The 24223-nt window shown below is 46.6% G+C and overlaps 1 protein-coding gene across 1 annotated transcript in view; it reads left to right on the forward strand.

Annotated features, from left to right (window-relative positions):
• Positions 1-11: 11 nt before the first annotated feature.
• LOC121673300 (poly [ADP-ribose] polymerase 1) overlaps positions 12-24223 on the forward strand; it is a 32847-nt gene continuing 8635 nt past the window's right edge. Inside the window, exons 1-14 of the mRNA XM_042046495.1 lie at positions 12-168; positions 3997-4159; positions 4672-4790; positions 5506-5720; positions 10970-11066; positions 12495-12611; positions 14082-14258; positions 14683-14824; positions 16378-16518; positions 17238-17480; positions 18406-18474; positions 19213-19345; positions 20498-20693; positions 21979-22107. Coding sequence (XP_041902429.1) covers positions 49-168; positions 3997-4159; positions 4672-4790; positions 5506-5720; positions 10970-11066; positions 12495-12611; positions 14082-14258; positions 14683-14824; positions 16378-16518; positions 17238-17480; positions 18406-18474; positions 19213-19345; positions 20498-20693; positions 21979-22107 — 2061 coding nt within the window. The 5' untranslated portion in view covers positions 12-48. The remainder of the gene's footprint in view (positions 169-3996; positions 4160-4671; positions 4791-5505; positions 5721-10969; positions 11067-12494; positions 12612-14081; positions 14259-14682; positions 14825-16377; positions 16519-17237; positions 17481-18405; positions 18475-19212; positions 19346-20497; positions 20694-21978; positions 22108-24223) is intronic.

Below are 24223 nucleotides of genomic sequence, written 5' to 3' on the forward strand. Positions count from 1 at the left end.
GGCGGGCGCGCGGCGCGGGGCGGGGGCGCGGCGGCGGGAGCGGCGGCGATGGCGGAGCCGGCGGAGAAGCTGTACCGGGCCGAGTATGCCAAGAGCGGCCGCGCCTCCTGCAAGAAGTGCGGCGAGAGCATCGCCAAGGACTCGCTGCGCCTGGCGCTCATGGTGCAGGTACCGCGTGCCGGGGCCGCCGCGGGCGGGGGGCGGGCTGAGCTGGCCGCTCCGCTCGGTACCGCCGGCGGCGGGGCCAGCCCGGGGCTCCGCTCCCTCCGCCCGCCGCGGTGCTCCGGAGCCGCTCGGCCGCACCTTTCGCTGCCGCGGGGGCGAGCGCAGCCTATTTTTAGCAGAGACGCCTTCGCTCGCTGTCGTGTCCGCAGCAGCGCCGGTGCCCGGGGCAGCCCCGCTCGCAGCGCTCCCCGGGGCGGGGGGAGCCGCTTCCCCCGCACCCCCGGGCTGCAGGGGCGGCTGGAGGCGAAGCGGTGCAAAGTTCACCGTACGGTGACATGGTGGGGCCGGGGGCGCGCACAGAAGCGCTTTGTTGCCGTCCGGAGGGCGAGGCGAGCTCCGCGGCTCGGCTTTTCCGTGCCCCGGGAAGCGCCTGCCACTCGCAGCGCTCGGTGTCGGGGCCAGGAATCCCGGCTCGGTGGGCGCTTTGCGCACGAGACAGAGGAACTGCGGCCCGGAAGGTGTGGGAGGCCTGGGGCAGCCCCAGGATGAGCCGGGCCCGGGTGGTCTCGCAGAGCTGGCTGCCGCATGGCAGGCGTGAAACAGCTGAACCGCGATGGGCGAGCGGGCTGCGAGGGCACGGTTTGCTCTCCGCTGCCCTCACGCTGTTATTTGCCTTTTGGGGAAGAGACTGCTCGGCTTTCCTTTGGAAGGAAGGGAAGAGCGCTGTCCTGTATTGGGGGGCTGGGAGCTGTGCACGGACCCGGCATCCCGCCCTGCTGCGGGAGGATGCGGAGGGAATCGCCGCTCTCCTGGGAGGGGGATACTTTATCCCCCGTGGCTGCTGCAGGGCAGATGGGAGGGGGCACCTGCAGCGTGCTGGGGGCGGGCTGAGTTTGGGGGTGTTGCTGTGGAAGGTAAGCAAAGGCATATGCGTGTATCTGCGGAAGGCGAGCAAGGACGTGGCGTGCGAACGCCAGCGCAAAGCCCTGCGGATGAAGGGGTGCTGTGGCCTCCGGCCGCCCGAGCAGCCGGGGACGTACCTCGCTTGTGCCCCCGGGAGAAGCACCGCTTGTACGGGGCGGGGGGGGAGGAAGGGCCCGGTCCCCCCTCGCCCGGGCTGCGGGGGCCTGCTGGCTGCCGGGCGGGGCTGGCAGGTCTGCCGGGGTTGGAGGCAAAGCTGCTGCCCCGGAGGGGAAATACCTGCCTTTGCCTTTGTTCCCCAGAGCCTCCTTCCCCTGGGAAAGATGTGGGACCGTGCGGTGCCAAGCTGCAGCGTTTGCTCGCACGTGTTCCTGTGCCTCTCCTTTTGTCTCCCCGGCTGCCCTCAGCCGCTCGCTGGAGCTGCTCCTCCTCCCCTGCTCCGGCTGCTGCCCCTCGGCTTCCTCACGTTTGTTATCCCTTCCTGTCTTGCCCAGCAGTTGAGGCTGATGCGAGGCGTGTTGCCCTTCCTCAGCACCGGGGCCAGGGGTTGTGTTCTGGTTCTCTAGGGTTTGTTTTATGGAGCGATCTCCTGGGGACCATGACATTCCTCACAGAGCCAGTGCTTTTCATTGCCAGACATCTCCCGAAAACTGCCGGTCTTACACCAAACACTTGTGGTTTTATTTATTTCCCCCACAACCTCTTGAATTTGCTTGCTTTTTCCTCTGCCCACTGCCAGTTTTTGTACCAGCAGAGCACACCCTGCTGCTGAGCATCACACTGTAAATGCATGAATTTCACCAGAGCACGCGGGCCCCTTGCTTTTTACTGGGGAAATCCCCTGCAGAGCAGCCTCTGTGCTAGCATCAGTGCATCGAGCATTTCTGCAAATTGTGCTGGAGAAATTAAAGGGAGGCCCAGACCAAGTCCTTGGCTGTGTTTGCTGTACCCCCTCCCCTCCCCCTTTTTGTTTTGGTTCCTCAAGTGAAGAGCTCTGAATGACAGTGGGATTCTGGGTGCTTGGCACAGAGCAGGCACCCAGGCCCTGCAGGACCAGCACCAGCTTTGCCTTTTGCTTCCAGCTGGAACCGAGCGGTTTCTGTTATCTGAATGTGCAATATGAAAGCCAATCGGTCTCTTTTTTTCTTAGTTTGTTTAGGAAACTATGGTCTAGAGATAGGTGAGCAGAGAGAAGTTGTGTAAACAAGGCCTAGCCTGCCTGGAGGTTTCATTTTCCACACAGAGAAAAGAGTCTAAAACTCTGTATAGAGGAGATTACTCACTGCTTCTATGGTTGTCTTAAAGACTGAGCCAGCTCTGCTCTCTTTTGTACACCCCAGTGCCTTAAGCCCCAAAAGCTTTTGTGTTAGGAACAGCCCTGAGGAGTCCTCCAGGAAAACTCTAGGTAAAAGCCCAGATGGGTCCAGCTTTCAGTGCCAAAATTGCATGTGACTTACAGACACACTGAGAGCAACTGCAGGGTGGCTGCTGTGGTGCTGTGAGGGTAACTGGGTAATCCAAGTCCTGGCTTGTGGGAAGAGTCCATCTGGAAGTAAAAATGTCCTCTTACAGTTTGGGTAGATGGTTGGTTGTAGTTAGAGCTCCCAGCTCCCCTGGTTCCATGCTGTGGTCTTCGAAGCCCTTTCCTTCCTGCTCATGCACGGAGCTCTGCGGTTGTTTTTGGCTCCCTCCTGTTAGTGAGTGACACATGGAAGGTTTTCCTACGTCGTTAGTTCTGTATCATCAGTAATAATAATTGTACTGCACCGAGTATTATTAGTACAGCAGCTGTTTGTGTGTGTTATTTGGAGCCAAACCACTGAAAGGTTATTTTGCCTGGTGGGTAATTGGAGCGATGCCAGGATGGTACCTGTTGTGTCTGAGTTTTAGACAAGAAGAGCACTCGGAAAACAAGTGCTTGGTGTGCAGCAGGGCACTCTGGAGCTGCACTTTAAGGAGGACTTGGGAGATGCTTCTGTCCTGATCACAGAATCATGGAATAGTTTGGTTTGGAAGGGACCCTGAAGATCATCTCATTCCAACCCCGTGCTGTGGGCAGGGATGCCCCCCACTAGACCTGGTTGTTCAGAGCCCCGTCCAACCTGGCCTTGAACACTTCCAGGGATGGGGCTCTGGGCAGCCTTTCCCAGGGCCTCACCACCCTCATCACCCTATCACTACAAGCACTTGTGAAAACTCCCCTCTTCAGCTTTCTTGTAGGCCCACTTCAGGTACTGGAAAGTGTTATAAGGTATCCCTGGAGCCTTCTCTTCTCCATGCTGAACATCTCAAAATCTCTCAGCCTGTCTTCACAGAAGAGGTTCTCCAACCCTCTGATCATCTTTGTGGCCTGCTCTCGACCTCTGACTTTATTTGGGCTCTGGTGTTTCCGTTGAATTTTGTCCTACATCCTACAGGCCACTCAGGAATTTCTTCAGGCTACAATCCTTGGAGCTGCCCTTTTCATCTTGTGTCTGACATAGATTCTCCAGGATATGGACAGTTTGCTTGAGAAGTGGCTCTCAAAGGGACTGTGGAGTGAGGCCAGCAGCCTCTTGTGCTGCACAGCCTCACAAGGGCTGTGTGAGGCTGACCTTTTTTTTTTTTTTCAGTAAAACAGATGGTCTGAGCAGCAGGGCGATGAACTGGTTAAGCTAGCTAAATGCTCCTTCCATGTCTGTCCCTTGTGGGATATCTCTCCAGCAGCTTGTCTGTCTTATTAGATTTTCTCCTTAGACTTTGTCCTAAATAGTATCCATCTCTTGATCTAAAGAAAAATAAAAAAGAAAAAGAAATCACATGTGTTTACCCAGACACTCCTTTTTATCTTGGGCTTTGTTTTTTGTTTTGTTTTTTCCCCTTGGTTCTGCTTGAATTATTTCATCTTGGCCTAATGTGCTTTTTTCCTAGTCGCCCATGTTTGATGGCAAAGTCCCTCACTGGCACCATTACAGCTGCTTCTGGAAGCGGGCTCGAATCGTGTCCCACACGGACATTGATGGCTTCCCTGAGCTTCGGTGGGAAGATCAGGAGAAAATCAAGAAAGCCATTGAAACTGGAGGGCCTGGAGGAGGTAGGTGGAATTACTCATGATGTTTGGAGTTCAGCTGGAACTGTGCTCTCTTCTGTTGGACTGTTATTATGGTGATTTGATGTCCATGTCCCTTCAGCTAGTGATGTCAGAAGAATTGTTGAGGTGTCTCCTCACTCCAGGGCTAGGATGCTGACAGTATCATCCAGAATGTTAAATCAGTGAGGGGAAAAAGCCAAGTCAGTTGGCAGATACATTGAAAAATATTTCTTGTTATCATGATTGGTGTATTTAGTTTTCAGTTCTTTAATGTTAGCAGATGCTGTTGTAGTGTGTTGTTTTTATGGTACCTTCAGTGCAGTGCATGGTTAGGGTGGCTCTTGGATGCTTTTGAGCATGGACTGCTTGTCTTGCTCTGTATTCAAGTTCTGGACAAATGAGTGGCTGGAACACCAGAGATTTATTAATGCAGACTGCTAACAATCTGGGGCAGAGAATAAGAGAGTAAGGGAATGCATATTAAAGCTGAACTCTGTATTTGCTTTGTTCTCCAGGAAAAGGAGGGGAACAGGAAGGAGGTGGTAAGTCTGAGAAGAGCCTAAATGACTTTGCTGCAGAATATGCCAAGTCTAACAGAAGTACTTGCAAAGGCTGTGAGCAGAAGATAGAAAAGGTAAAAAGTTCTCCATGTCATCTTTTCTCTCACCAGTTTCAATTCAAACAGTGGCTTTTATAATTGCTTCCTGTCTGTCCTACATATGGAAAGCACTTGCAGAGCTGCATTTCTCTGAGGAGCAGCTGTGTCCTGGACAGCTGACAGTAAAGGCATCCCTCAGGCATGGTAGCCTGGGCTTCAAGCCTGGTGATCCCTCCTTTCACTTGGGTCTTAGAGCAGGCTGGGAACGCTGCTCACCAGCATTTCTGTGGCAAGACAAACACCACTAACTGCAGCTTTTCCTGCTTGTTGATGGACTGCAAACCAGCTACTTGTTGGACATCTGAAAAGTAATTTGCAGAAGACAGGGTAAAATCATATTAGCGTTGATGTTTGGGTGGTAGGGACATAAAGCTAATTTTTAGATTTGCTTTTATGAGGCTTGTTCATGAGAGTTTCACTTGGTAAAGCTTACTGGAAGTTGGAATAAAGACAACAGGATTACCCAGTTTGAGTGGATTTTGAACAGAAAACTACCTAAAAAGGTAACTTTTTCAACCTAGCAAGAGTGCTGAAGAAAGCAGAGGAACTGTAGTGAGAGGGTTTGAGCAAAAGTTGCAGACTTTGATAGAGGAACTGTTACTGTTTTACAGATGTTTAGGTAACTTGTTAACATCCTGCTCCTTCCAGAATGGCCTAACAATTGCTCTTGTGTCACTTTAATCTACCTCAGGGCCAGATCCGGATTTCCAAGAAGATGGTGCATCCCGAAAAGCCCCAGCTGGGAATGATAGATAACTGGTACCACCCGGACTGCTTTGTGAGCCGCCGAGCAGAGCTGGGCTTCCTCCCGGCCTACGGGGCCACCCAGCTGCTGGGTTTCAGCATCTTGAAAGCTGAAGATAAAGAAACTCTGAAGAAGCAGCTTCCAGCTACCAAGAGTGAAGGGTAGGTGGTTAGTGTGAGAAATTGTGTTGTCTGGAGGAGCCATTGCCTTTAAATACATCCATGATAAATGTTTAGCGACGTTGTTGTCTCTGTTAAAAGAATATTGGTCGTAGGAGGGTTTGGTTCTTCCTGTGGCCTCAGGCAGATGACAACACACGTTCCCTGTCCCTGGGAACATGCAGTCCAGTTCCCCCCATGACTGCCTTGAGGAAATGCAGAGACCTGCAGCTGTGACTTGGAGGGCTGATGTAGGGCTTTCAACCATAAAATAATGTCTGTGTAGTACAACTGGATACTGGGCTCTGTATCTTCTTGTGTGATACTGTTATTAGCAATGGTTTCTCTGCTCAAGAGAATTGTTAGAGAATTGATTTGACATTTCTTGTCTATGAGCTGCTGATCTGTGACAGGCACTGAATCTGATAATGGTGTTTATTGGCCATGTAGTGCTTACACTTGGATGCTTTCGTTTGCTGAATCTGTTATAGTGTGTCTGAAATTTCATTGTCTTGCATTGAGATTTACTGACAGAGAAGTGTTTCCAGGTGACTTGTTAGCTTTGTGAATCTTTCTTTGTTAATGAAGGCTTTTGTTACTTGTTCTTGAAATGACTTTGCCTAGAGTCAAACACAAACCTTCGTAACACAAACCAGTGTTGCATTGTCCCTGGGGAGGAAGGAACATAGGGTATATCTGGATCCTACAAATAAGAAAGATCTTGTAATTGGAAAACATTGGGCTTCTCTGTGTACATTTTAGACTGAATTCAGCTTTGCTTTTGCAAGGAGTCACCGTGAAAATGTCCAGTGAGTCTGATGTTTGTTCCGAGAAGCCGTGTCAAATGTGTGGCCATGTCAAATCTGTGCAGTCTCTGTCAGTATTGGTCCTTCAGATGTGCAGCTGATGTGTATGGTGTGCAGTTGCTTGGCAAGCCACTGCTCTAGAAGCATTTGGCAGTGATGTGGGGAGGGTCCTGCAGTGCCACAGGATGGGGGCTTTGGCCAGAGCCCTGCCAGGTTCTATTCTGTTCATCTCACTCAGCTGAACTGGCAGAGACCAAGAGGATCTGTGTGCATCTGTTGGGCAGCCTGCTGTCTTTCCATGCAGGGATTTTACCTCTGTGTGCATTGCTTGGTGTAAGCAGAAGTGCAGTATTTTAATGCACTTAGAGCTTTTCAAGTAGTCCTTTGCTTTTTGTGCTGAGATGCGAGTTCTGCTTTGTCCTAGAACAGTGAGTTTAATAAGGTTATTTGTAGTTTTCTCCCATGTCCTCAGCAAAGCTCTAGAGATTTGACTGTGTAAGTGCTTCTCTTGTCTGTCCTGACTCTGCTTTTCTGGCCCATTTCTGGGATGCAAAATATGAAGGCTTTGTAAAGGAAGGCCACAAAGTAGTTCGCCAAGTCACTGTGTAAATAAAAGCCTAGAATTGCAGTGGAAAAAAAGCTTACGCTGGTGATGTAGAGTAATGTGAACCAGGATCTCACACCAGAAAAGCAGCAGGATGTCTCATCTTTCCTGCTTTCTGAGCACTGCCTGAACAAGCCCCTCAACTGTGAAGTTGCTGCCTGGCTCTTATGCTCCACTACCGTGTGCTGTTTGGGCTGTGTGCTTGAGCCAAGGGTGGTAAGGGTCAATTGGAAAAATAGCCGTCTATCAAACAAACTGCATGAGCGAGAGTGTAAATAACAGCATGAGTGGAGAGGTGTGGTGTGCTAACTATCTGGTGATTTGGCTGCCAAGAAAGCACAGGAGTTATGGAGAAGCCAAAAGAGCACTCCAGAAACTTGAATGAGATGCAGTTACCTCAGATAATTCACCTTGTGCATTCGATGAGATAACAGAAATTAACAACAGAACTTACAGCCACTTGCAGAAATTATGTTAGTGTCTGTTGCAAGTGAGATTCTCAAAATGATCTTTAAAGATATTTCTAATTGTGCTGTGTTCAAATTATATTTCGACTCAGAAGTCTGTGCAACTCAGATGTGACACATCCAAATTCAGGTGCTGCTACTGCATGTCCAGCCCATACTCCGAGGAGAATCTCAGGTTTTGGGACTGCCCTGTGAGGCCTTTGTGTAAGAGTGGCATTGTGACGTGCCTTTTCCAGATGGGAGAGGTGAGGTGCCGAGCAGGGCTACCAAGAATAAGTTGGAAAATCCTTGTGAAGGCCAAATATGGGAAGATTTACTGCAAGGGTTGTGGCTCCTTTCCTCACCAGTTCTGGGTGAGACATGCAGCCCTCCCTTGGGCTATGGGCTGTCCTGTCTGCAGCACTCTGCAGACCTGGGAAAAGAGGCTCTTGTGTCCTTGCCTGTGGCTTCTCTGTGGAGTGAGTGCCTGTATGCTGGTGTAGGAAATGCAGTAGCAGCTTGTGAGCTCTTTTTGACAGTATTTCTTTGGTAGTGTGTGTTTTGCCCTCCTGCTCTGAGCTGTAATACTTCCTGTATTTTCTGCCTCACTTGTTTAGATGGAATTGCTGCCCAGGACAGGAGCAAAGTGTCACTCTGGAGATGTTGTGCAGCACTGGATTAGCTGCAGAGGTTGCCTGAGGCAAATGCTAAGTGCTCAGGTCTGGCAGTGCTTTACAGGGAGGTGAAAAGGGGAGTTCTTGTTCCTCCCTTCGTGGGCTGCTTGCTTTATCCAGGGTTGCTGTGACTGTCCTTTCCACCTTTTCATTGTAGGGAGGGGAAGAGGGGAACATGAAAAATAGAGTAGATGGTCAGGAAGGGCCACGCTAGAGTTGGGACAGTTGACTTCCCTCTTCATCTTCTCTGAAGTTGGAATAAATCTTGTGTGTTCTCCATGAAGGTGAGAAGTGGTTTGCATTGCCAGGGAAGTACCAGTCCTTCCAGGCAAGCTATTGAGCTGTGCCTGTCAGAGGTGTAAGACTGTCCCTTCCCCAGCAGGAGAAAAGGTGTGCACAGTAGCACCCCACGGCTGTGAGCAGCACACAGTGTTGGGGCTCAAGGATGGAAGACCCTTGTGTGTGTCTTCTTGATATGTGTCAGTCAGGGTGTATTTTACTGATTGTTCTAAAATGTGCTGTTCTGGGAAGATGCAGGATGAATTCAGCTTTGCCATTCCCTTCTCCAGGAGACATAAGATGATTAGTGTTTGCTTTAGCCTTGGGCATAGCCAGGCACAAAAGAGAAGGTGGTGACCAACAGCTTTATGCCTCCCTGCAGCTGGGATGATCCCTCCCACTCCGTGGTTTGTTCCAGTGGCTGGAGCAGGTACAGTAATCACTCTGTCTTCCAGAGCAACTGCTGTCCCCTTGACTGGGAGGAGAAGCTGCCAAAAGTGTGAGTCGCTGCTGGAATTTGGACGCTTTCCCTGGGCCACAGGGCCTCTCAGCAGAGTGATCACCTTCCAGCGGCTGCTGGGCTGGATTTTCTCCTTTTGGAGACCAGGAGACAAGTTACGTTGTGGGAGTGAGTGCTGGCTTGCTGGAGGCAGCCTGACTGTCAGCCGACTCTGCAGATATGCGGGGCTGGGCACCCTTCCTAAGCACTTGCCTCATTAAACCCCTGGTTCGGGAAGGTGAAGCAGAACGCTTTGTACTCAGGCGGATCAGTGTTTTACAGATTCTGTTGTGTACCCCTGGCTCTGTTAAAACTTGAGAAGATCACTGCCTTCTTGGTGGGGCTCAGTGGATGCTCTGGTCTTGCTCCCTGCAGGGGCTGCAGCCAAGGAGGAGAGAGGACGTGCTTAGCCTAAGGACTTTTGGAGGCACTGCTCTGTGCATGCTGGAGTCAGTCCTGCCACCTTGGTTGCCACTTGCATGATTTAGAACACAGGATGGAGTTTTTCTCAAGCAGCTGCTGGCAGCACAGTGTGTCTGTTTCCACGGGGCAGGGAGATGTACAGCATAGCCCCTGCTCACTGATGGCACCTGGCAGGGGCACAGCTGGAAGATGAGCTCTTGTGCAAAACCAGCCCCTCAAAGTGCTCTGAACTATAGTTTGGTCAGAGGTGCTAATGATGGGCTGTTGTGGCCACTGCAAATAAAATGAGCAGTAAGCCCAATTTTAGGGCCAGGAGAGTTACTAGAACTTACAGGTCTCATGCAGGAGTCTCTGGGAGGAGAGTGCCTCTTGACATCCTCCTGCAGCGTCTTTATAGCTGTCATACAGAGTTAGTCTTAATGGGAGCAAAATCCTAGAAAGTGAACTGTTTAAAATTGCAAGTAGGAGAGCAATCGAGCATGCCAACTTCATGACTTAACCATCAGCCACAGCTTACAAAGCTGAGAGAGGCTTTCTTAAAAAGAAACCTGGCTGATGTTTTGTAACTGAAAGCAGCTCTATCAAAATGGAGTGTGAGATCCAAGCTGTGTTCATGCTCTGCCTCGAGTTGCAGGCCTGTCCTACCTCAGCTGGGGCAAAATTTCCCTTGGTGTCCTCACAAGGAGAACACACACTCCAGGCAGACAAAGGGGATGACATGCCTCTGGAAATGTAAATTATCTTTTTCAGAGGTCCCTTGTCATATTGAAGTCTGCCAAAATCCCCCAGTTTTCATTTGGCTTTCTTTTTCCAGTCTTTCTTGAGTAGTGTTTTCTGTAACTTCTCCCTTCAGCTCTAAGGCCTAGCAAATAGCAATAAATTTACACACACGCAACTCCCAACAGTACATCACAAAACCATTGTGAGCCTGGAAGCATTTTCCAAGCAGAAACTTGCACCTGTTTGATTTCAGAGGCCTGACTTAATTCCAGGCTGAAGAGAAACTAGATGGGAAATACCTAGTTTCCCAGTGTGTTAGCTCCTTAAAGTTACCATGTTTGCTGTCCTTTAATTCGGTATGGGCTGTCTAAGCTGGTCAAGCTGTTGATTCAGCTGAAAGGCACTGTGGTCTTTTAACCTGCATTGCTACACCTCCCCACGTTTGGAGAGCTGTTCAGGGATCCTTAGGTATGCCTTTGGTGTAACTAATACAGGTGTAGATGAATATGCCTGAGAATGTTGCAGTCTTTCACGTGCTCTTCTCCCACACCTATGGTTACCCCGTGGAAAACCTCTTAAGTGTAACTGACCTGATTGAGGCAGCTCACATTGCAGAGCCAAGTGCATGTCTATAATCTAGCACTGAGGAATTTGAAAAATGGGTTTGCCTGCCAACACTGAGGATATTCAAGTCTCTGCAGATAGCGGCAGTCAGTAATCTGAGCTCTGGTAACTGCTGGACAGCCATTGCAATAACTTCCTTTCATGTGTGTGTGGTTTTGTTTTGTTTTTCTCTATTAGAAAGAGGAAAGGAGAAGAGGTGGATGGAAACGTGACTGCGAAAAAGAAGCAGAAAAAAGAAAAAGAGAAAGAATCAAAGCAGGAAAAACAGCTGAAGGTGAGTTTTAGCTGCTCACAACCTAAGAACTGCTTTGTTGGAAGAGTGCAGTGTCAGGCACTCACTGAAGAGCTGTAGCCTCTAGAGAAGGCAGTACCTTGTACCCAGAGAGAGCAGTTGCAGCACAGACGCTCCTTGTGTCCTGGCACAGGAGGTGCCGTGTCACTGAGGCTTTGCTGAAGGCAGTTCACCCTGCCCCTTTCTCTCAAAAGACAGGAAGGGTGTTCTCTAGGACTTGTGCTTATTGGATTTAAATAGATTAGGTTAAATGCCTTTCTTCTGAGAGGCTGGTTCTGTGCTCCTTCCTGTGTCATGTGGCTGTGGTGGCTGGAGCTTGGAGCCCGAGCACTGTTGCAGAAAAGCTTGGAAAACAATAAATAGCTCATTGTAAAAATTAAACAGAGATAAAGTGTGCAACTAGATTACTGAAAAATCAAATCTTTTTCACCCTCTGGGGAGATGTGTTCAGTTCTCGGGTACAAATTGTGATAGATCACAGCTTTCTACCTTTCACTTTCTAGAATATTGTGGGAAGAATTCCCAGTAGAGCTTCAGGAATTTTGAATTTATTGAAAGTTCCCAAGAAAAAAAACTAACAAGCTGCTTTTGCTGCAGTTGAAATCTTAATGGAGCTGTAGAGAAACAGCATGTCTGGCTTTGAACAAAAGTTTTCTCTTTTGTTGCGTTGGCAGCACCTTAATTTTCAAAAATCCCAGATGAGATGTTTTTAAGGTTTTGCTGCTGCAGGGGAGATGTTTAGGACAGATCGAGGCATTTTGTGGATTACGGTTAGCTTTGGGTTGACTTTTTTAACAGCATTTCATCAAGCATGGTCATTATCACTGAAAATTAGACCATTTAACCCATCAACCACTTCTTCCAGGGTAGACTACATTTTAACTGTAGCCAGTGGATAATATTCAGAAACCATCTGAGATATTTTAGGATGCTTCTTTGCTTCCTAACCCTTTCAAGTTTTATAGAAAGGCCCAAAAGAATGTGCACGCTCCTGTGCACTGCTGCAGGTGTCTGTTCTGGTAGAAATTCCTCTAATGCTTAGTTATCTTAAAAGTACAGTGGCAACCAGCATTTCTGATTTTTGTTTTTGATGCAAGGCTCAAATGCAGCTACATCCCCACTGTTCTCAGTGTCAGCTGGGTAGGTGAAATTTGCAAAGAATGTTGAGAGCTTTCTAAGTAAGGGCAGCGATATTTGAAGGATGTGATTTTAAGGATCTGTTTTAGGTGTTTGGTAAAGTGTGTGACTCTCCCTTTTGGTAAAGTTACTGGTTCTTGGAGCTCTTAATCTCGCAATCTGTGTTTAAGATAACATGGATTTGCTAAAACCTTGTGTACATACTGTAGTTTTAGGAATGTTCTTAGCTACTTGCAATCAATTGCTTTCTAAGCTGCTGGGTTATGTCAACAGGAGCAGACAGAGCTGATCTGGGGCATCAAGGATGAGCTGAGGAAGGTCTGCTCCACTAATGACCTGAAAGAGCTGCTGATCGCCAACAAGCAGGAGGTCCCCTCCGGGGAGAATGCCGTGAGTTGGTTGTAGTTGCTCTGCGTGTGTGCAGGGTCTTGGAATCGGTGAAGCTGACCTGACCCAATAGTGCTGCAAGGTCCATGAGTCTGAAGAATGTTCCTAACATAACACTTAAGAAAGAGATTTGGTGCAAAGCCCAGTCCTTCTCTCCCAGGACTCTGGTACTGCTGTTACACTTGCTTGTGAAGGGCGGTGTGGTGGTGAGTGATGCTGAATTCAGCACCGTAGTCGTGGTGTAGTGCTTTTATTCTGCTATTCTCAAAGTGGTCCATATATTTTTTTGGTGCTGGCTCTTCATGAGCAGGTTAGTTAAGGCACTGCACATTCCCTCCCTCAACTGTTAAATTATGCAAAATGAAGCAAAAACTGTACAAATTCTTTCCCAGTTTCTTTTCTAAAAAGAGTCCGTTTCGGTCTATGTAACTTGTGAAACTCTGCTCTGTTTCAGAGCCACATACTGCTTTAAGTATTTGTATTTATCAAGACTCTTTAAAGGAGTGTGGGCTGGGGTGTGGGAAGTGTCTAGACTCAAAATCATCATGGAATACTCTTAGGCCAGAAAACCTGGACTTGTCTGAGCCTACATTCCCACCCACCTACTCATGTGCTCAGATGCAGTAGCTGGTCTTCTCCCTGGCTGTTCTGGCATGGCAGCCTGGTCAGGTGCTGTGTGGTAGGTATGTTCTGAACCACAGGATTATAGAATGGGTTAGATTGGAAAGGACTCCAAAGATCATCTCTTTCCAGTCCCCCTGCCAGGGATTGGGCAGGGATACTACCCCCTAGATCAGGTTGCTCAAAGCGCCATCCAACCCAGTCTTGAACACTTCTAAGGATGGAGAATCCTCTGGGCAACCTGTTCCAGGGCCTCACCACTCTCAGAATGATGAATTTATTCCTAATATCCAATCTAAATGTACCTTCTTTCAGTTTAAAGCCATTGTCCTGTCACTACATGGCCGTGTAAAAAGTAACCTCACTGCTCTCTTGTAGACCCTGTTTAGGTTCTGAAAGGTCCTTCTTTTCTCCAGGCTGCACAATCTCTCAGCTTGTCTTCACAGGAGAGATGCTCAAACCCTCTGGTCATTTTTGTGGCCCTCCTCTGGCCTTACATCTGCGGGTCCATGTCCTTGTTCTGGTGGGAGCCCCAGATCTGGACGCAGTTTTCCAGGTGGGGTCTCATGAAAGCGGAGCAGAAGGGGAGAATCACCTCCCTCCTCCTCGAGAGGAGAGACTGAGCCAGGGGTGTGAGCAGGAGAAACCTTGTGCCATGCCTCTGAGGCATCATATATCCATCAGTGCGGGTGAAGGCTTGGTTTATGCTCAGAGTGTGCGTGATGTGCTGGAAATGTCTGTCTGCGTGCCAGCAGCCTGGCAGCTGTGTTCTTGTGCAGCCCAGGGTAGCACAGTGCGTGTGCTTCCAGCCTCCTCCTGCCATGACCTGCTCTGTGTTCTTTGTTGCTTTAGATCTTGGACCGAGTAGCAGATGGGATGGCGTTTGGAGCTCTGCTGCCCTGCGAGGAGTGCAAGGGGCAGTTTGTGTTCAAGAGTGATGCTTATTACTGTTCAGGAGATATCACTGCCTGGACCAAGTGCGTTGCTAAAACACAGACTCCCAACAGGAAAGACTGGGTAATCCCAAAGGTGGGTGTTCACTGCATATTTGATGTTCTGAAGCACATTTCTGAGCTGATTGAACAAGCAGCAGTCAGTGCTGGATGCCAGAGAGCAGAGTGTGCTGCACTGCTGAGCAGCTGTGACAGCGGCAAGTCCTGTCACAGCCACATCCCTCCAGGAGCAGGCAGCTAATGCATAAATAAACCATATTTTTTCCAGCAGCACTAAATTGAAAGAGATGTTGCTGATTTCATTCGAAACTCATCATTTACCCTCTTCCAGCTTTGTTTTCTCAGTAAAGTGAGGTTTTGTCCAGCTTAGTGTGAATATCTCAAAAATCATTTCCAAGATGTGCAGTAAATACCAACATCTGGCTAGTGCTCGATTCATCCTTTAAATTTTATAATAATATTTATTGGTTTTAAACTCTGGTTGTGCTTCCATCCCACAGGAGTTTCGGGAGATTCCTTACCTGAAGAAATTTAAATGTAAGAAGCAGGACAGGATCTTCCCTCCAGATGCTGTGACCGTGAGCTCAGCACCTCCTCCCTCTGCATCTGCTCCTTTGTCAGAGACCGTGTCTACACCCAGAGGTAGGTGTCTGGCTGGGCATGAATTGGTGGAGTTCAGGATGATGTTTAGGCTGCCATTCCCAGCCAGACGTGCCACCCTGAACAGTCCCACTGTTCTCCTGCCCTCAAGCAAGCAGAGCTCTCCTGGTAAAAAAGTGTCTTGTGTGCTTCATCTTCCTAGCACAGGCAGGCCCTGATATGCTGGGTTGCGTGTGGTCATGGGCTTGAGGTCCTGTTGTTTGCTCACAGATCATTTTGGGTGTTTCTTGATGGTGAGGAAATGATGTGTATGCAGAATCAGAAAGGTAATGGCTGATGTTGCAAATTGTATCTCAGAGGAGACCTGCTTCAAAATGCTGCCTTGCTTGGTTTCTTGGGGACCATCCAGGGATGTCCATAATGCCAGATACTCCACATATTTTTAGGTTTTAAGGGCAAGAGGGTTATTCAGGGGTTTGTTTTGTTTCTAAATTATTACTGAGATTTAGCTTTACCAATCACTGACTACCTTTATGGGAAATATGCGAGCACACAAACTGGCAAAAAGTTGGACTTAAGAAACTCCCTGTAGGTTGCTGGAATGAGTTGCATGCTTTGGTGATAAAGTCTGTCTGCTAAGAACTATGCTGGCTTCTTTCTTATTCAGCCTTTCTAGTTCTGGCCATAGTTTCAGGTGCAGAGCATTATTTGTTACTTGGTTAAAAAGGTGGGACTAATTCTGCAGTTAACTTTAGCCAGATCGTATTATTTTAGCGATGAAGACAAAGTAACCCAGGTCTTGTTGCTGATTAGCAAATTGATTCCAGCCCGAGTCCTCCGAAAGGAACCTCAAAAGGCTGACTAGATTTAAAGCCAGGTTGCTTTGTTTGCTAACAACCCAACTAATCTGAGTTGAGGGGAGAAGAGGAAGCACAACCCTTGGCTGGTCAATCAGAGTTGATAGCATTTATCTTTTAGCAGTGCATATATACTCTCGGACACTTGCCATGTCCTGAACCAACCTGAATTGCAATGTTAACACAATATGATGGAGCCTCAGATGGTTACTAGTTTGCTTCTGACTTGTTATGGGGTTTGCATGATAGAACCTTGTATTCTCCATAAGATCAAGACTGGGACAGTGTTGCTTGAGAGATGATTCTCTCTGCAGCCTCTCAAAAAAAGATTTCCTTTTGAAAAGGCAGGAGCTTTCATGTGGCAGTGAGTTTCTCCCATGCTATCCAGGCATCAAAAGAAAAGGAAAGCAGAGCACAGTCCTTAGTAGCACAGTGCTGAAAACAGACTGATTCTTTTTCTTTTTACTTAACAAACCAAGAAAAGGGCAAATATGCCTACATACCATTTCCCTGTCTTATATCCCTTCTGTTTGTTGGCAGCTGCAGAGCTTTGTTGCCTTTCCTCTGGGAAGGGGAACACCCTCCTGCTTGCTTAGCACAGGTCAGACCTGCTTGGCCCCTCATCTCCCTGCCAGCTGAGCCAATTGTACAGAGAGGGGAGGATGCCGTCCCTCTGTGCTTGCTGTTTGTCCAGGGGACTCTGTGCCTGTTGCTAACGTGTCATTTCCAAACCTTTAGACAAACCGCTGACCAACATGAAGATCCTGGTTGTTGGGAAGCTGTCAAAGAACAAGGAGGAGGTGAAGAGCATTGTGGAGGACCTGGGAGGAAAGATGACAACAACAGCTAACAAGGCCACCCTGTGCATCAGTACACAGAGTGAGCAGCCGTGCCTCGGTTACTGGTGGCTCTGCTTCAGAGCTGAGCAGATTACAGAGGACACTTGTCCTCAGAGCTGTCTGGGGATCAGTGTTTGGATTAGGGGGAGAGTTTTATGTGCACACATGGCCTGAGTGTGCTTGGAAAAGTAAAGACAGATGTGTGCTGTTTGAGTTTTGCTTACCCAGCGAGTTAACCCGGCAGACTGTGCCTTAAGGCTCTCTTGGGTCAGTGGCAGCTGGAGTTTGTGTGCAGACCATGGTGGTGTGCAAGCCACCTTTGTTGGGATGAGGGGTGCTGGGGGCTGTGTCCATGCTTGCCTTGGAGAAACCCCAGAGCTGACTGTGGGTGCCTGAGGGCAACTTGTTTGCTCTGCTGGCAGCTTAGAGCCTGCTCTTGTTCTGTGTTGGAGTTGTGCACACTGACCGCTGAGGTGGGAGATCTGCTCCCATCCATCAGAAAGTCCAGCTCCAGCCAAGCTCTGCGAACGGGAGAGCTGGACCAGCCAGGTAAAACAGGTGTGTTCCTGCTCTAGCCCAAGCTGCAGCTTTGAACCAAGGAGGGACTTGGCTCTCCAAAGAACATGGTGAATACGAAATGTAGTGGAACTGTGCTTTCACAAAGTGTTACAGAGCCCTGAATCATGGCCAGAGGGAGAGGCTGAGGTCTAAAACCTCACTGATGTATTTTTTTCTCCTTTTCCTATCCTGCCTCTGCAGAGGATGTGGAGAAAATGAGCAAGAAGATGGAAGAAGTGAAGGAGGCCAAAGTCCGTGTGGTCTCGGAGGCGTTTCTTCAGGATGTGAAATCTTCCAGCAAGGCCTTCCAGGAGCTTGTATCTCTCCATGCGCTTTCACCTTGGGGTGCAGAGGTGAAAATGGAGCACGAGGAAATGGCTGTGGATGGGAAGAGCAGCAAGCCCCCGAGTACAAAGAGCACTGGGAAGGTCAAAGAAGAACAAGGTGAGGAACAAAGCAGTTGTTTCTCCACAGACCTGTTCAGAACTGTGCATGCACAAAGCAAACCTGGGTATAGTCTGTCCTTACTCTTTTATTGAATTTTCTGCACTTTTTCTCGCGGTAAGGTTATATAATGGACATCAGGGCAAGACTAGCTTTAAGTAAACATGAAACTGTCTCCTGAGCTGGCTCTTGTTTCCCCCACTTCAGTCTGCCCAGGCTCCCTGCCATCAGTCCAGTCTCTTCCTTGTAACACATCAGCTTCTCCGCCAGTCTGGCTCAGTGTTGCAGCTCCAGGGAGCTACTGGGACACCAAAAATGACAGACTCTACCCAGGAGGTGTTGGAAAGTGAGAAAATACTGAGGTCCAGAGCGTCAAGTCTTTTTAACAGGAGGAAAAATACTGGTGGCATTGCTCACCAGTGCCATTGATAGCTTGCATTATTAACCCTAGATGGTGAACAAAACCATCACATTTGCTCACTTCCCTTCAGAACCTCTTCTCTGTGTCCTCCAAGTGGAGGTTTCTGTCATACAGTTGGGTGTGTTATTGCCAGGCTGTCTCACCACAGTAGCATCCCCAGGGAATCCAAACATTCCTGTGAGGTTTTTAAATCCCAATTTCACATTTGTGGTTGTGTTTATCTGCAGTGCAGGTGAAAAAATTATACAGTCCACCCCTTGGGGCCAGGAGAAAAGAAATAGAGAGAATCTGGGGAAATCTAATTTCTCATTTACTTGCTGGGGTGGGGGCTGTGATTTGGCTGCTAGAACTAGGTAAAAAAAAGCCGTTGAAGTCCGTGTGCTCATATACCAGGAATCTGATTCACCTTAGGGTGATAATTATGCAAATTGAGGATTTTAAAGGTTGATTCAAGTCAGACTGTGTTGCTCACCTAAGAAAAAAATTAACTGTCTTTCACTGCAGGACCTAGCAAGTCTGAAAAGAAAATGAAGTTAACAGTGAAGGGTGGAGCAGCAGTAGACCCTGATTCTGGTGAGTGATAACAGTGCCTGTGCCTGCACCACCCACAGTCTTCAGGATGCGTGATGGTTTGCAAAATGTTTTTTTCTGTGAAAGGATGAGGGTTCCATAAAGGAGCATGAATTTTTAAACTTTCTTCATTGCTGTCAAAGGAAGCATATTGATTGGCATCTGGTGCTGGATATTCCAGGATTTTCTAGTGCAGCTTTCAGAAGGACCACTTAAACTAAGGCATGCACCTTGTTCAGCTTTAGGATCTCCTGTCAGTGGAGTGAATAAAGGCCCAGCCAGCAGAGGACACAGGTTTGGCATGAGCATCTACTGATGCTGCTCTCCAAACCTGTGGTGCATGGATGTTCTGACAATTTGTACTGCATCCAAGGCCAGCCTTTGGTTTTCGGTCCATTTGCTAATGGGACGCCTGCAGAGCTGCATCTCTCCTGAGGATTCCTTCTGCTGGTCACACCGTCTTTGATCTTAGATTTTATATCATCCTCTATCAAAGGCTACAATTTTTTGCCCTCTAGTTCGGGTTGATGTTCACTCCAGTTTATCTAAAGGTGTGTGCTCACAATTCATTAAAAGGAAAACATGCTCCAAGTAGTTTTGAATGAGCTGTGTGGTCACTGTTTTGCAGTATTTTTGTTAAATCACACTGCTGCGTGAAACACTTGGATGAGTGCAAATGCAGGAAGGAGAGCTAAAACAGTAACCTCCTCCTCTGTGTTCTAATTTGTTTCTCCTCTGCAGGTTTGGAGGATTCTGCTCATGTCTTTGAAAAAGGTGGGAAAATTTTCAGTGCAACCCTGGGACTAGTAGATATTGTGAAAGGAACAAATTCCTATTATAAACTGCAGCTGCTAGAGGATGACAGAGAGAACAGGTGAGTTTAGTTTTCCCTCAAAATACTTTTGTTCACTTTTTTCTAATAAATACTGGATTTTTGACACTCCAAAAGCCAAGTATGAGTAAAATGTCTTTGGGGAGATAACAGATTGGTATAGTTACTTGAAAAAAACCCCACTACAACACAAACAAAAAACCCCAAAAAAACTAAAAGAACTTCTCCAAACCTACCAAACAAGCCACCCATGGAGAAATCTGATCTGCATGGAGACATTCTTTGTCGTGTTGACAAAACCTAAGGTGGGGTTTTTTCCCCCATATTCTCTAAGTTAATTTTGTCTTCTAATTGCAGAGCTGTAACCTTGGGAAACAAAACCAGATTCTGGCTGTTTTACCACAGTGTAATCCTGAATTGTGTGCCCTGAAGCATAACAAAATGCATGAAATAGTCAGGAGCTGATCGTGTGTTTAGCTTTCCAGTCTCATTGGGTGCATGGCAGAGCTGTCCAGTGGTTGCATTGCTAATTAGATGAAGAGATTGAGAGGGTTCTTTAAAATGAAACTGCCCCTGCCAAGCACATAAATGACACAGAAATCCAGGGTAACAAGGACCGTGGTTCAGCTCCAGATTTATTGCACTTTACCATGTTTGTAATAAGCTTTTGTTGCTGCCTCGTGTATGAGGTTGTATCAAGTGTGGGATTCAGTACGTGGAGGGATTTCAGTGCCTGCATTTCATATGTGGCATATTGGAAAGGTTGATTGATTGTATCCCCATAAATACTGCAGAAGCTCCCCCAAGGCGGTGTCAGTAGTACAAACAAATACTTGATTTACTTCTGGTTTCTCTAAAATGCTGAACTCTGGGGCCCAAGGCTTAAAGATGCATTGTCTTTGTTTTTCAAATATATGACCCCAATAGTCTGAAGATTTGTATTTGCAAAACATTGAGATTGAAGAGATGTTAGCCTCTTTTTTCCTGCTGGGCGCCCATTTATCCTCAGGGATGTAGTTCTGGTGTGTTAACACTAGGCATTTTTATGCCAGTTCTAGGACATATGGTGACTCCTCTGTTGATTTCCCACAATCACAGATAAGTGAGTGTGTTCCATAAAATTAATGGTATGCCAATGGCTGATAGCACTGGAGTAGCTGATGCCTGTTCTTTTCTCCCATTCCATTTCTCCAGATACTGGGTGTTCAGATCCTGGGGCCGTGTGGGCACTGTAATCGGCAGTAACAAGCTGGAGCAGATGCCATCAAAAGAAGATGCCATCGAACAGTTCCTGAATTTGTATGAAGAGAAAACTGGCAATTCTTGGCATTCAAAGAACTTCACTAAATATCCCAAAAAATTCTACCCACTGGAAATAGATTACGGACAGGTAACCCTGAAATGCCCCACTCCCAGGTGGAGCATTGTTGAGATTCCTCGCTGTTGCTGTTCTGTGCTTACTCTTGGATCACTTGCACTTAACAAACCAGGGGAATGAAGTGCAGCTGTTGCATCTTTTCTCTGCTACAAGAGAGAGCTGTAGATCAGGGAGTACCATCCATTAAAATAGACCTGCTGGGAAACTAAGGATTTTTCTGTTATCAGATCTGATGTTCCTTCAATGCTTGTTCCTGTTTGCTCTGTAATTTTAAGGATATTAATCTGAATTTAATTCAGCAGTCAGTTCACATACATTCTGTCTGAAAATGTATTTTTTTTAAAATTTAAAATAGATTCTACTCATCTGTCTACTGCCTCCAAAATCCTCCCAAATGCTGAAGCAACTCCTGTGCAGCATTTCACTTAATGCACATATTGAGCAGGCTGAGAAAGAGAAATTATTCACTGCCAGTAAGATTTGGCTATTTAGACAGCTAAGCTAAATAAGAATCCTCTTCCTTCTTTCCAGTGGGGGTTTGTGTGTTTATTTAAAGGCATACCTGTAACCTGAACTATTTTCAGACTAAATAGTTGAATGCTGTTAATAGCTATAAGGTTGCTAGAGAACATATTTTCAAGACATTGTGTTTTCCTGTGGCCAGATTAATGGATGTCATCTTCCAGTGCAAAGCACTCGAAGCTTGGCTTAAATTCTGGAAATTTGAATATTGCAGTGGCAAAGTGTCTGTTTCAGTGTAATATACAGTGTTACTCAAAGCACCTGGCTGATTTATTCATGTAAGGCTCTCTCCATGAAGGCATTGGGATGGTATTATGGCTAATTGATGATTCCCGTACACATCTACAACAGTTTTTATTACAAAAACTTGGTGAAACTAGTTATTACATCTATTTTGTCATAAAAGCAGCAAAGTAAACAGTCATTTTTTCATATGAAAGTCTCTATGCAGCAGAAAGCTTGCAGAAAAAGTAAATAATACTTGCTTGAGGTGAAGCAGAGATGCAAAGAGAGTTCCTATTCCCTTCATTCTTCCTTCTGCTTGCTTTTTACAGTGCCATCTCTTGAAATAACATCTGCCAAATTACTGAATAGGTGGTTTTTTTAAGCCCACTTTGTTCCAGAATGTCAGAGCAGTGTCCCACGCTCCCCATGAACTTCAGGCTAGTCATAGTATGCACACACTAAATTGGTTTTGAGTTGTTGCCATGGCAGCCAGCCTGTTACTTTTATCCTTTGTGATTTTGCTAATTCTGATACTATTTTTACCTTTCAGGATGAAGAAGCTGTCAGGAAACTGACAGTAGGTGCTGGGACAAAATCAAAACTTGCTAAGCCAATCCAAGATCTTATTAAGATGATCTTTGATGTGGAGAGCATGAAGAAAGCAATGGTGGAATTTGAGGTGACTACACACATTCACGTTTCTCCCTTCTAACCTTCCATCATGCACAAACAGAAGCAAGTTCTTTGTAATCCAGGGTGCTTCATACTTCCCAAAAGTCAAGTGTGAGTTTTAGATCTGTCTTAAAAAAAAGGCAAGAGCCTGTCTGGAATATACCAAGCCCTGGAAGTAGTAACTTAGTAATGGCACATGCAGTTCTTAAAACACAGGTGCATTCTTTGTCTATCAATGTCTTCAATTTAACAAGCCTATGAGGGAATTGTGTGCCAGTCCTGGGATCAGTAATCATTCTGTGGTTTTGTTTGTTTGCGTTTTTCTCCAGTCACACGTGCATAGTGACTGCTGTTTGCTGAATGCTCCTAAAGTATTAATACAGATAACCAGTGTGGTGGTCATGTGACACTGGTGACACTCCTTTTTTCTAAGCAGGGAGCCACATTTCGGGGCTGGGAAGTGCACAAATACCATGGATTTAGGTAGCAAATGAGATGCAATTCAGACTAGAGAAATGCTGCCAGTTGATACATGCACTAATGGAAGTGTCTCATCAAAGTCCAGATCCTCTTCTGCACAGGGTGGACTTGAGATTGTTTCAGTTGTATTTCTCATTTGTTCTAATAAAACTCTATTTTCATCCGTTCTTCTTTCCTCCGTACTTCTTCATCAATCCTTCTATCAAGCCTTCAGAAAGTGGTTTGGTAGCATGATCTGTCTCTCCTTGCACTGTTTTACTGGTGTGCAGAGATCCTGCTGTTTTGTTTTAAGGCAGCCATTCAAACTAATTCTAAATAACAAATTTCAGTTTTTTTCAGCCAGCTTAGTTATCCTGCCCAAAGACTTCATATTTAAGTTGCTGCTCTTTGCTCTCTGTATCATTATTTGGTGTATGTACCTCTCGGAACAGCTTTGCACCATTTTCTGCAGTTTACCTGAAAGCTTTCATGGCTTGCCCAGCATTTTATAGTACCTTGGGTTAATTATGTTCTCCTATATCTTCAGTGGTGTTTTAAATCAAAGTCTTGTAAAATATGAATAATTTTTTTGTAACTGGCTAAAGACTCTGAACTGATCATCATCTCATGTCATTTGGTTTTGCAGAACTCTCTTGAAACTATGTTAATTCACACCATCTGCAGATCTATAGCAGAACTGAGACTCCAGATGGGCCAGTCCTCCTATTAGATTTATCTTCCTGTACTGATGCTGCTGAACAGCTGTTTTCTGTTAGAGGAAATAATATTTTTTCTGATTAGTGGTTTCTATGTGTCCTCCAGAAATGACTGTTTAGTTCCTTTAATCAGCCTGATCATAAGTATTTTGTTCCATCCAGGCACCTCTTGCTTTGCCAGAACTGTAGCAAATTCTTAGTCTTTCCATTGCATGACAATGGATTTATCTGATGTATTTATCTTCCTGCTTCTAACTTAGCTTTCAAGAATTTCACCTCACCAAGCATACAGGAGTTTATTACAATTACCTATGTCATTGTTTTAGATGAAATGGCTTGTTAGAGGACTGAGTCTACTCTAGTGCTGTGCCCTCCCTTGCCTGGGTGGAAGGCAAACATCTCCCTTGCGTCTTGTGATGATCCTGGTGCACACATCTGTGATGCAGAGCTAATTCTTCCCATTGCCCTCAGTGCACCTAGCAGTCATTTCAGTGCTGTTGTTTTAGGCCCAGCCCTTTGGCTGCTGTGCTCTTTTGGCACATCTAATGATAAAGCTTTGGGTGCAGTTTAGCTTTAAACCAGAGCTTAGCTCTGCAGGACTCTGTCTACCTCCCGTGAGTCATAGGAGATTCCAGCCTTTGGCTGTTTGTGGGCTCTGTCGGAATTGTGCTCCTAAATCACGTGACTGGGGGATGTTTTATTTTTTAAGTGTTAGTGTTTGTGTGTTAGTTATTATATGTGTTAGTTTACAAGTTTATATAACTTACAATTATTATAGGTATTACAATTATTATAGGTTATTATATTCGGCACATCCAAGTTAAGTGGCTCATTTTACTTTTATGTGTCCTGCATGATTTTTCAGCTAATAATGACATAATACAGATTGGTACAGGTGGTACTCAGCAAGAGAGTATTGGCCCCGAAAGTTTGGGAGCTATAAATCTA

This window comes from Corvus kubaryi, unplaced genomic scaffold, assembly GCF_017639235.1.
Source record: "Corvus kubaryi isolate FWS band 111438036 unplaced genomic scaffold, C.kubaryi_AGA036_p1.0 65345, whole genome shotgun sequence".
NCBI lineage: Eukaryota > Metazoa > Chordata > Aves > Passeriformes > Corvidae > Corvus > Corvus kubaryi.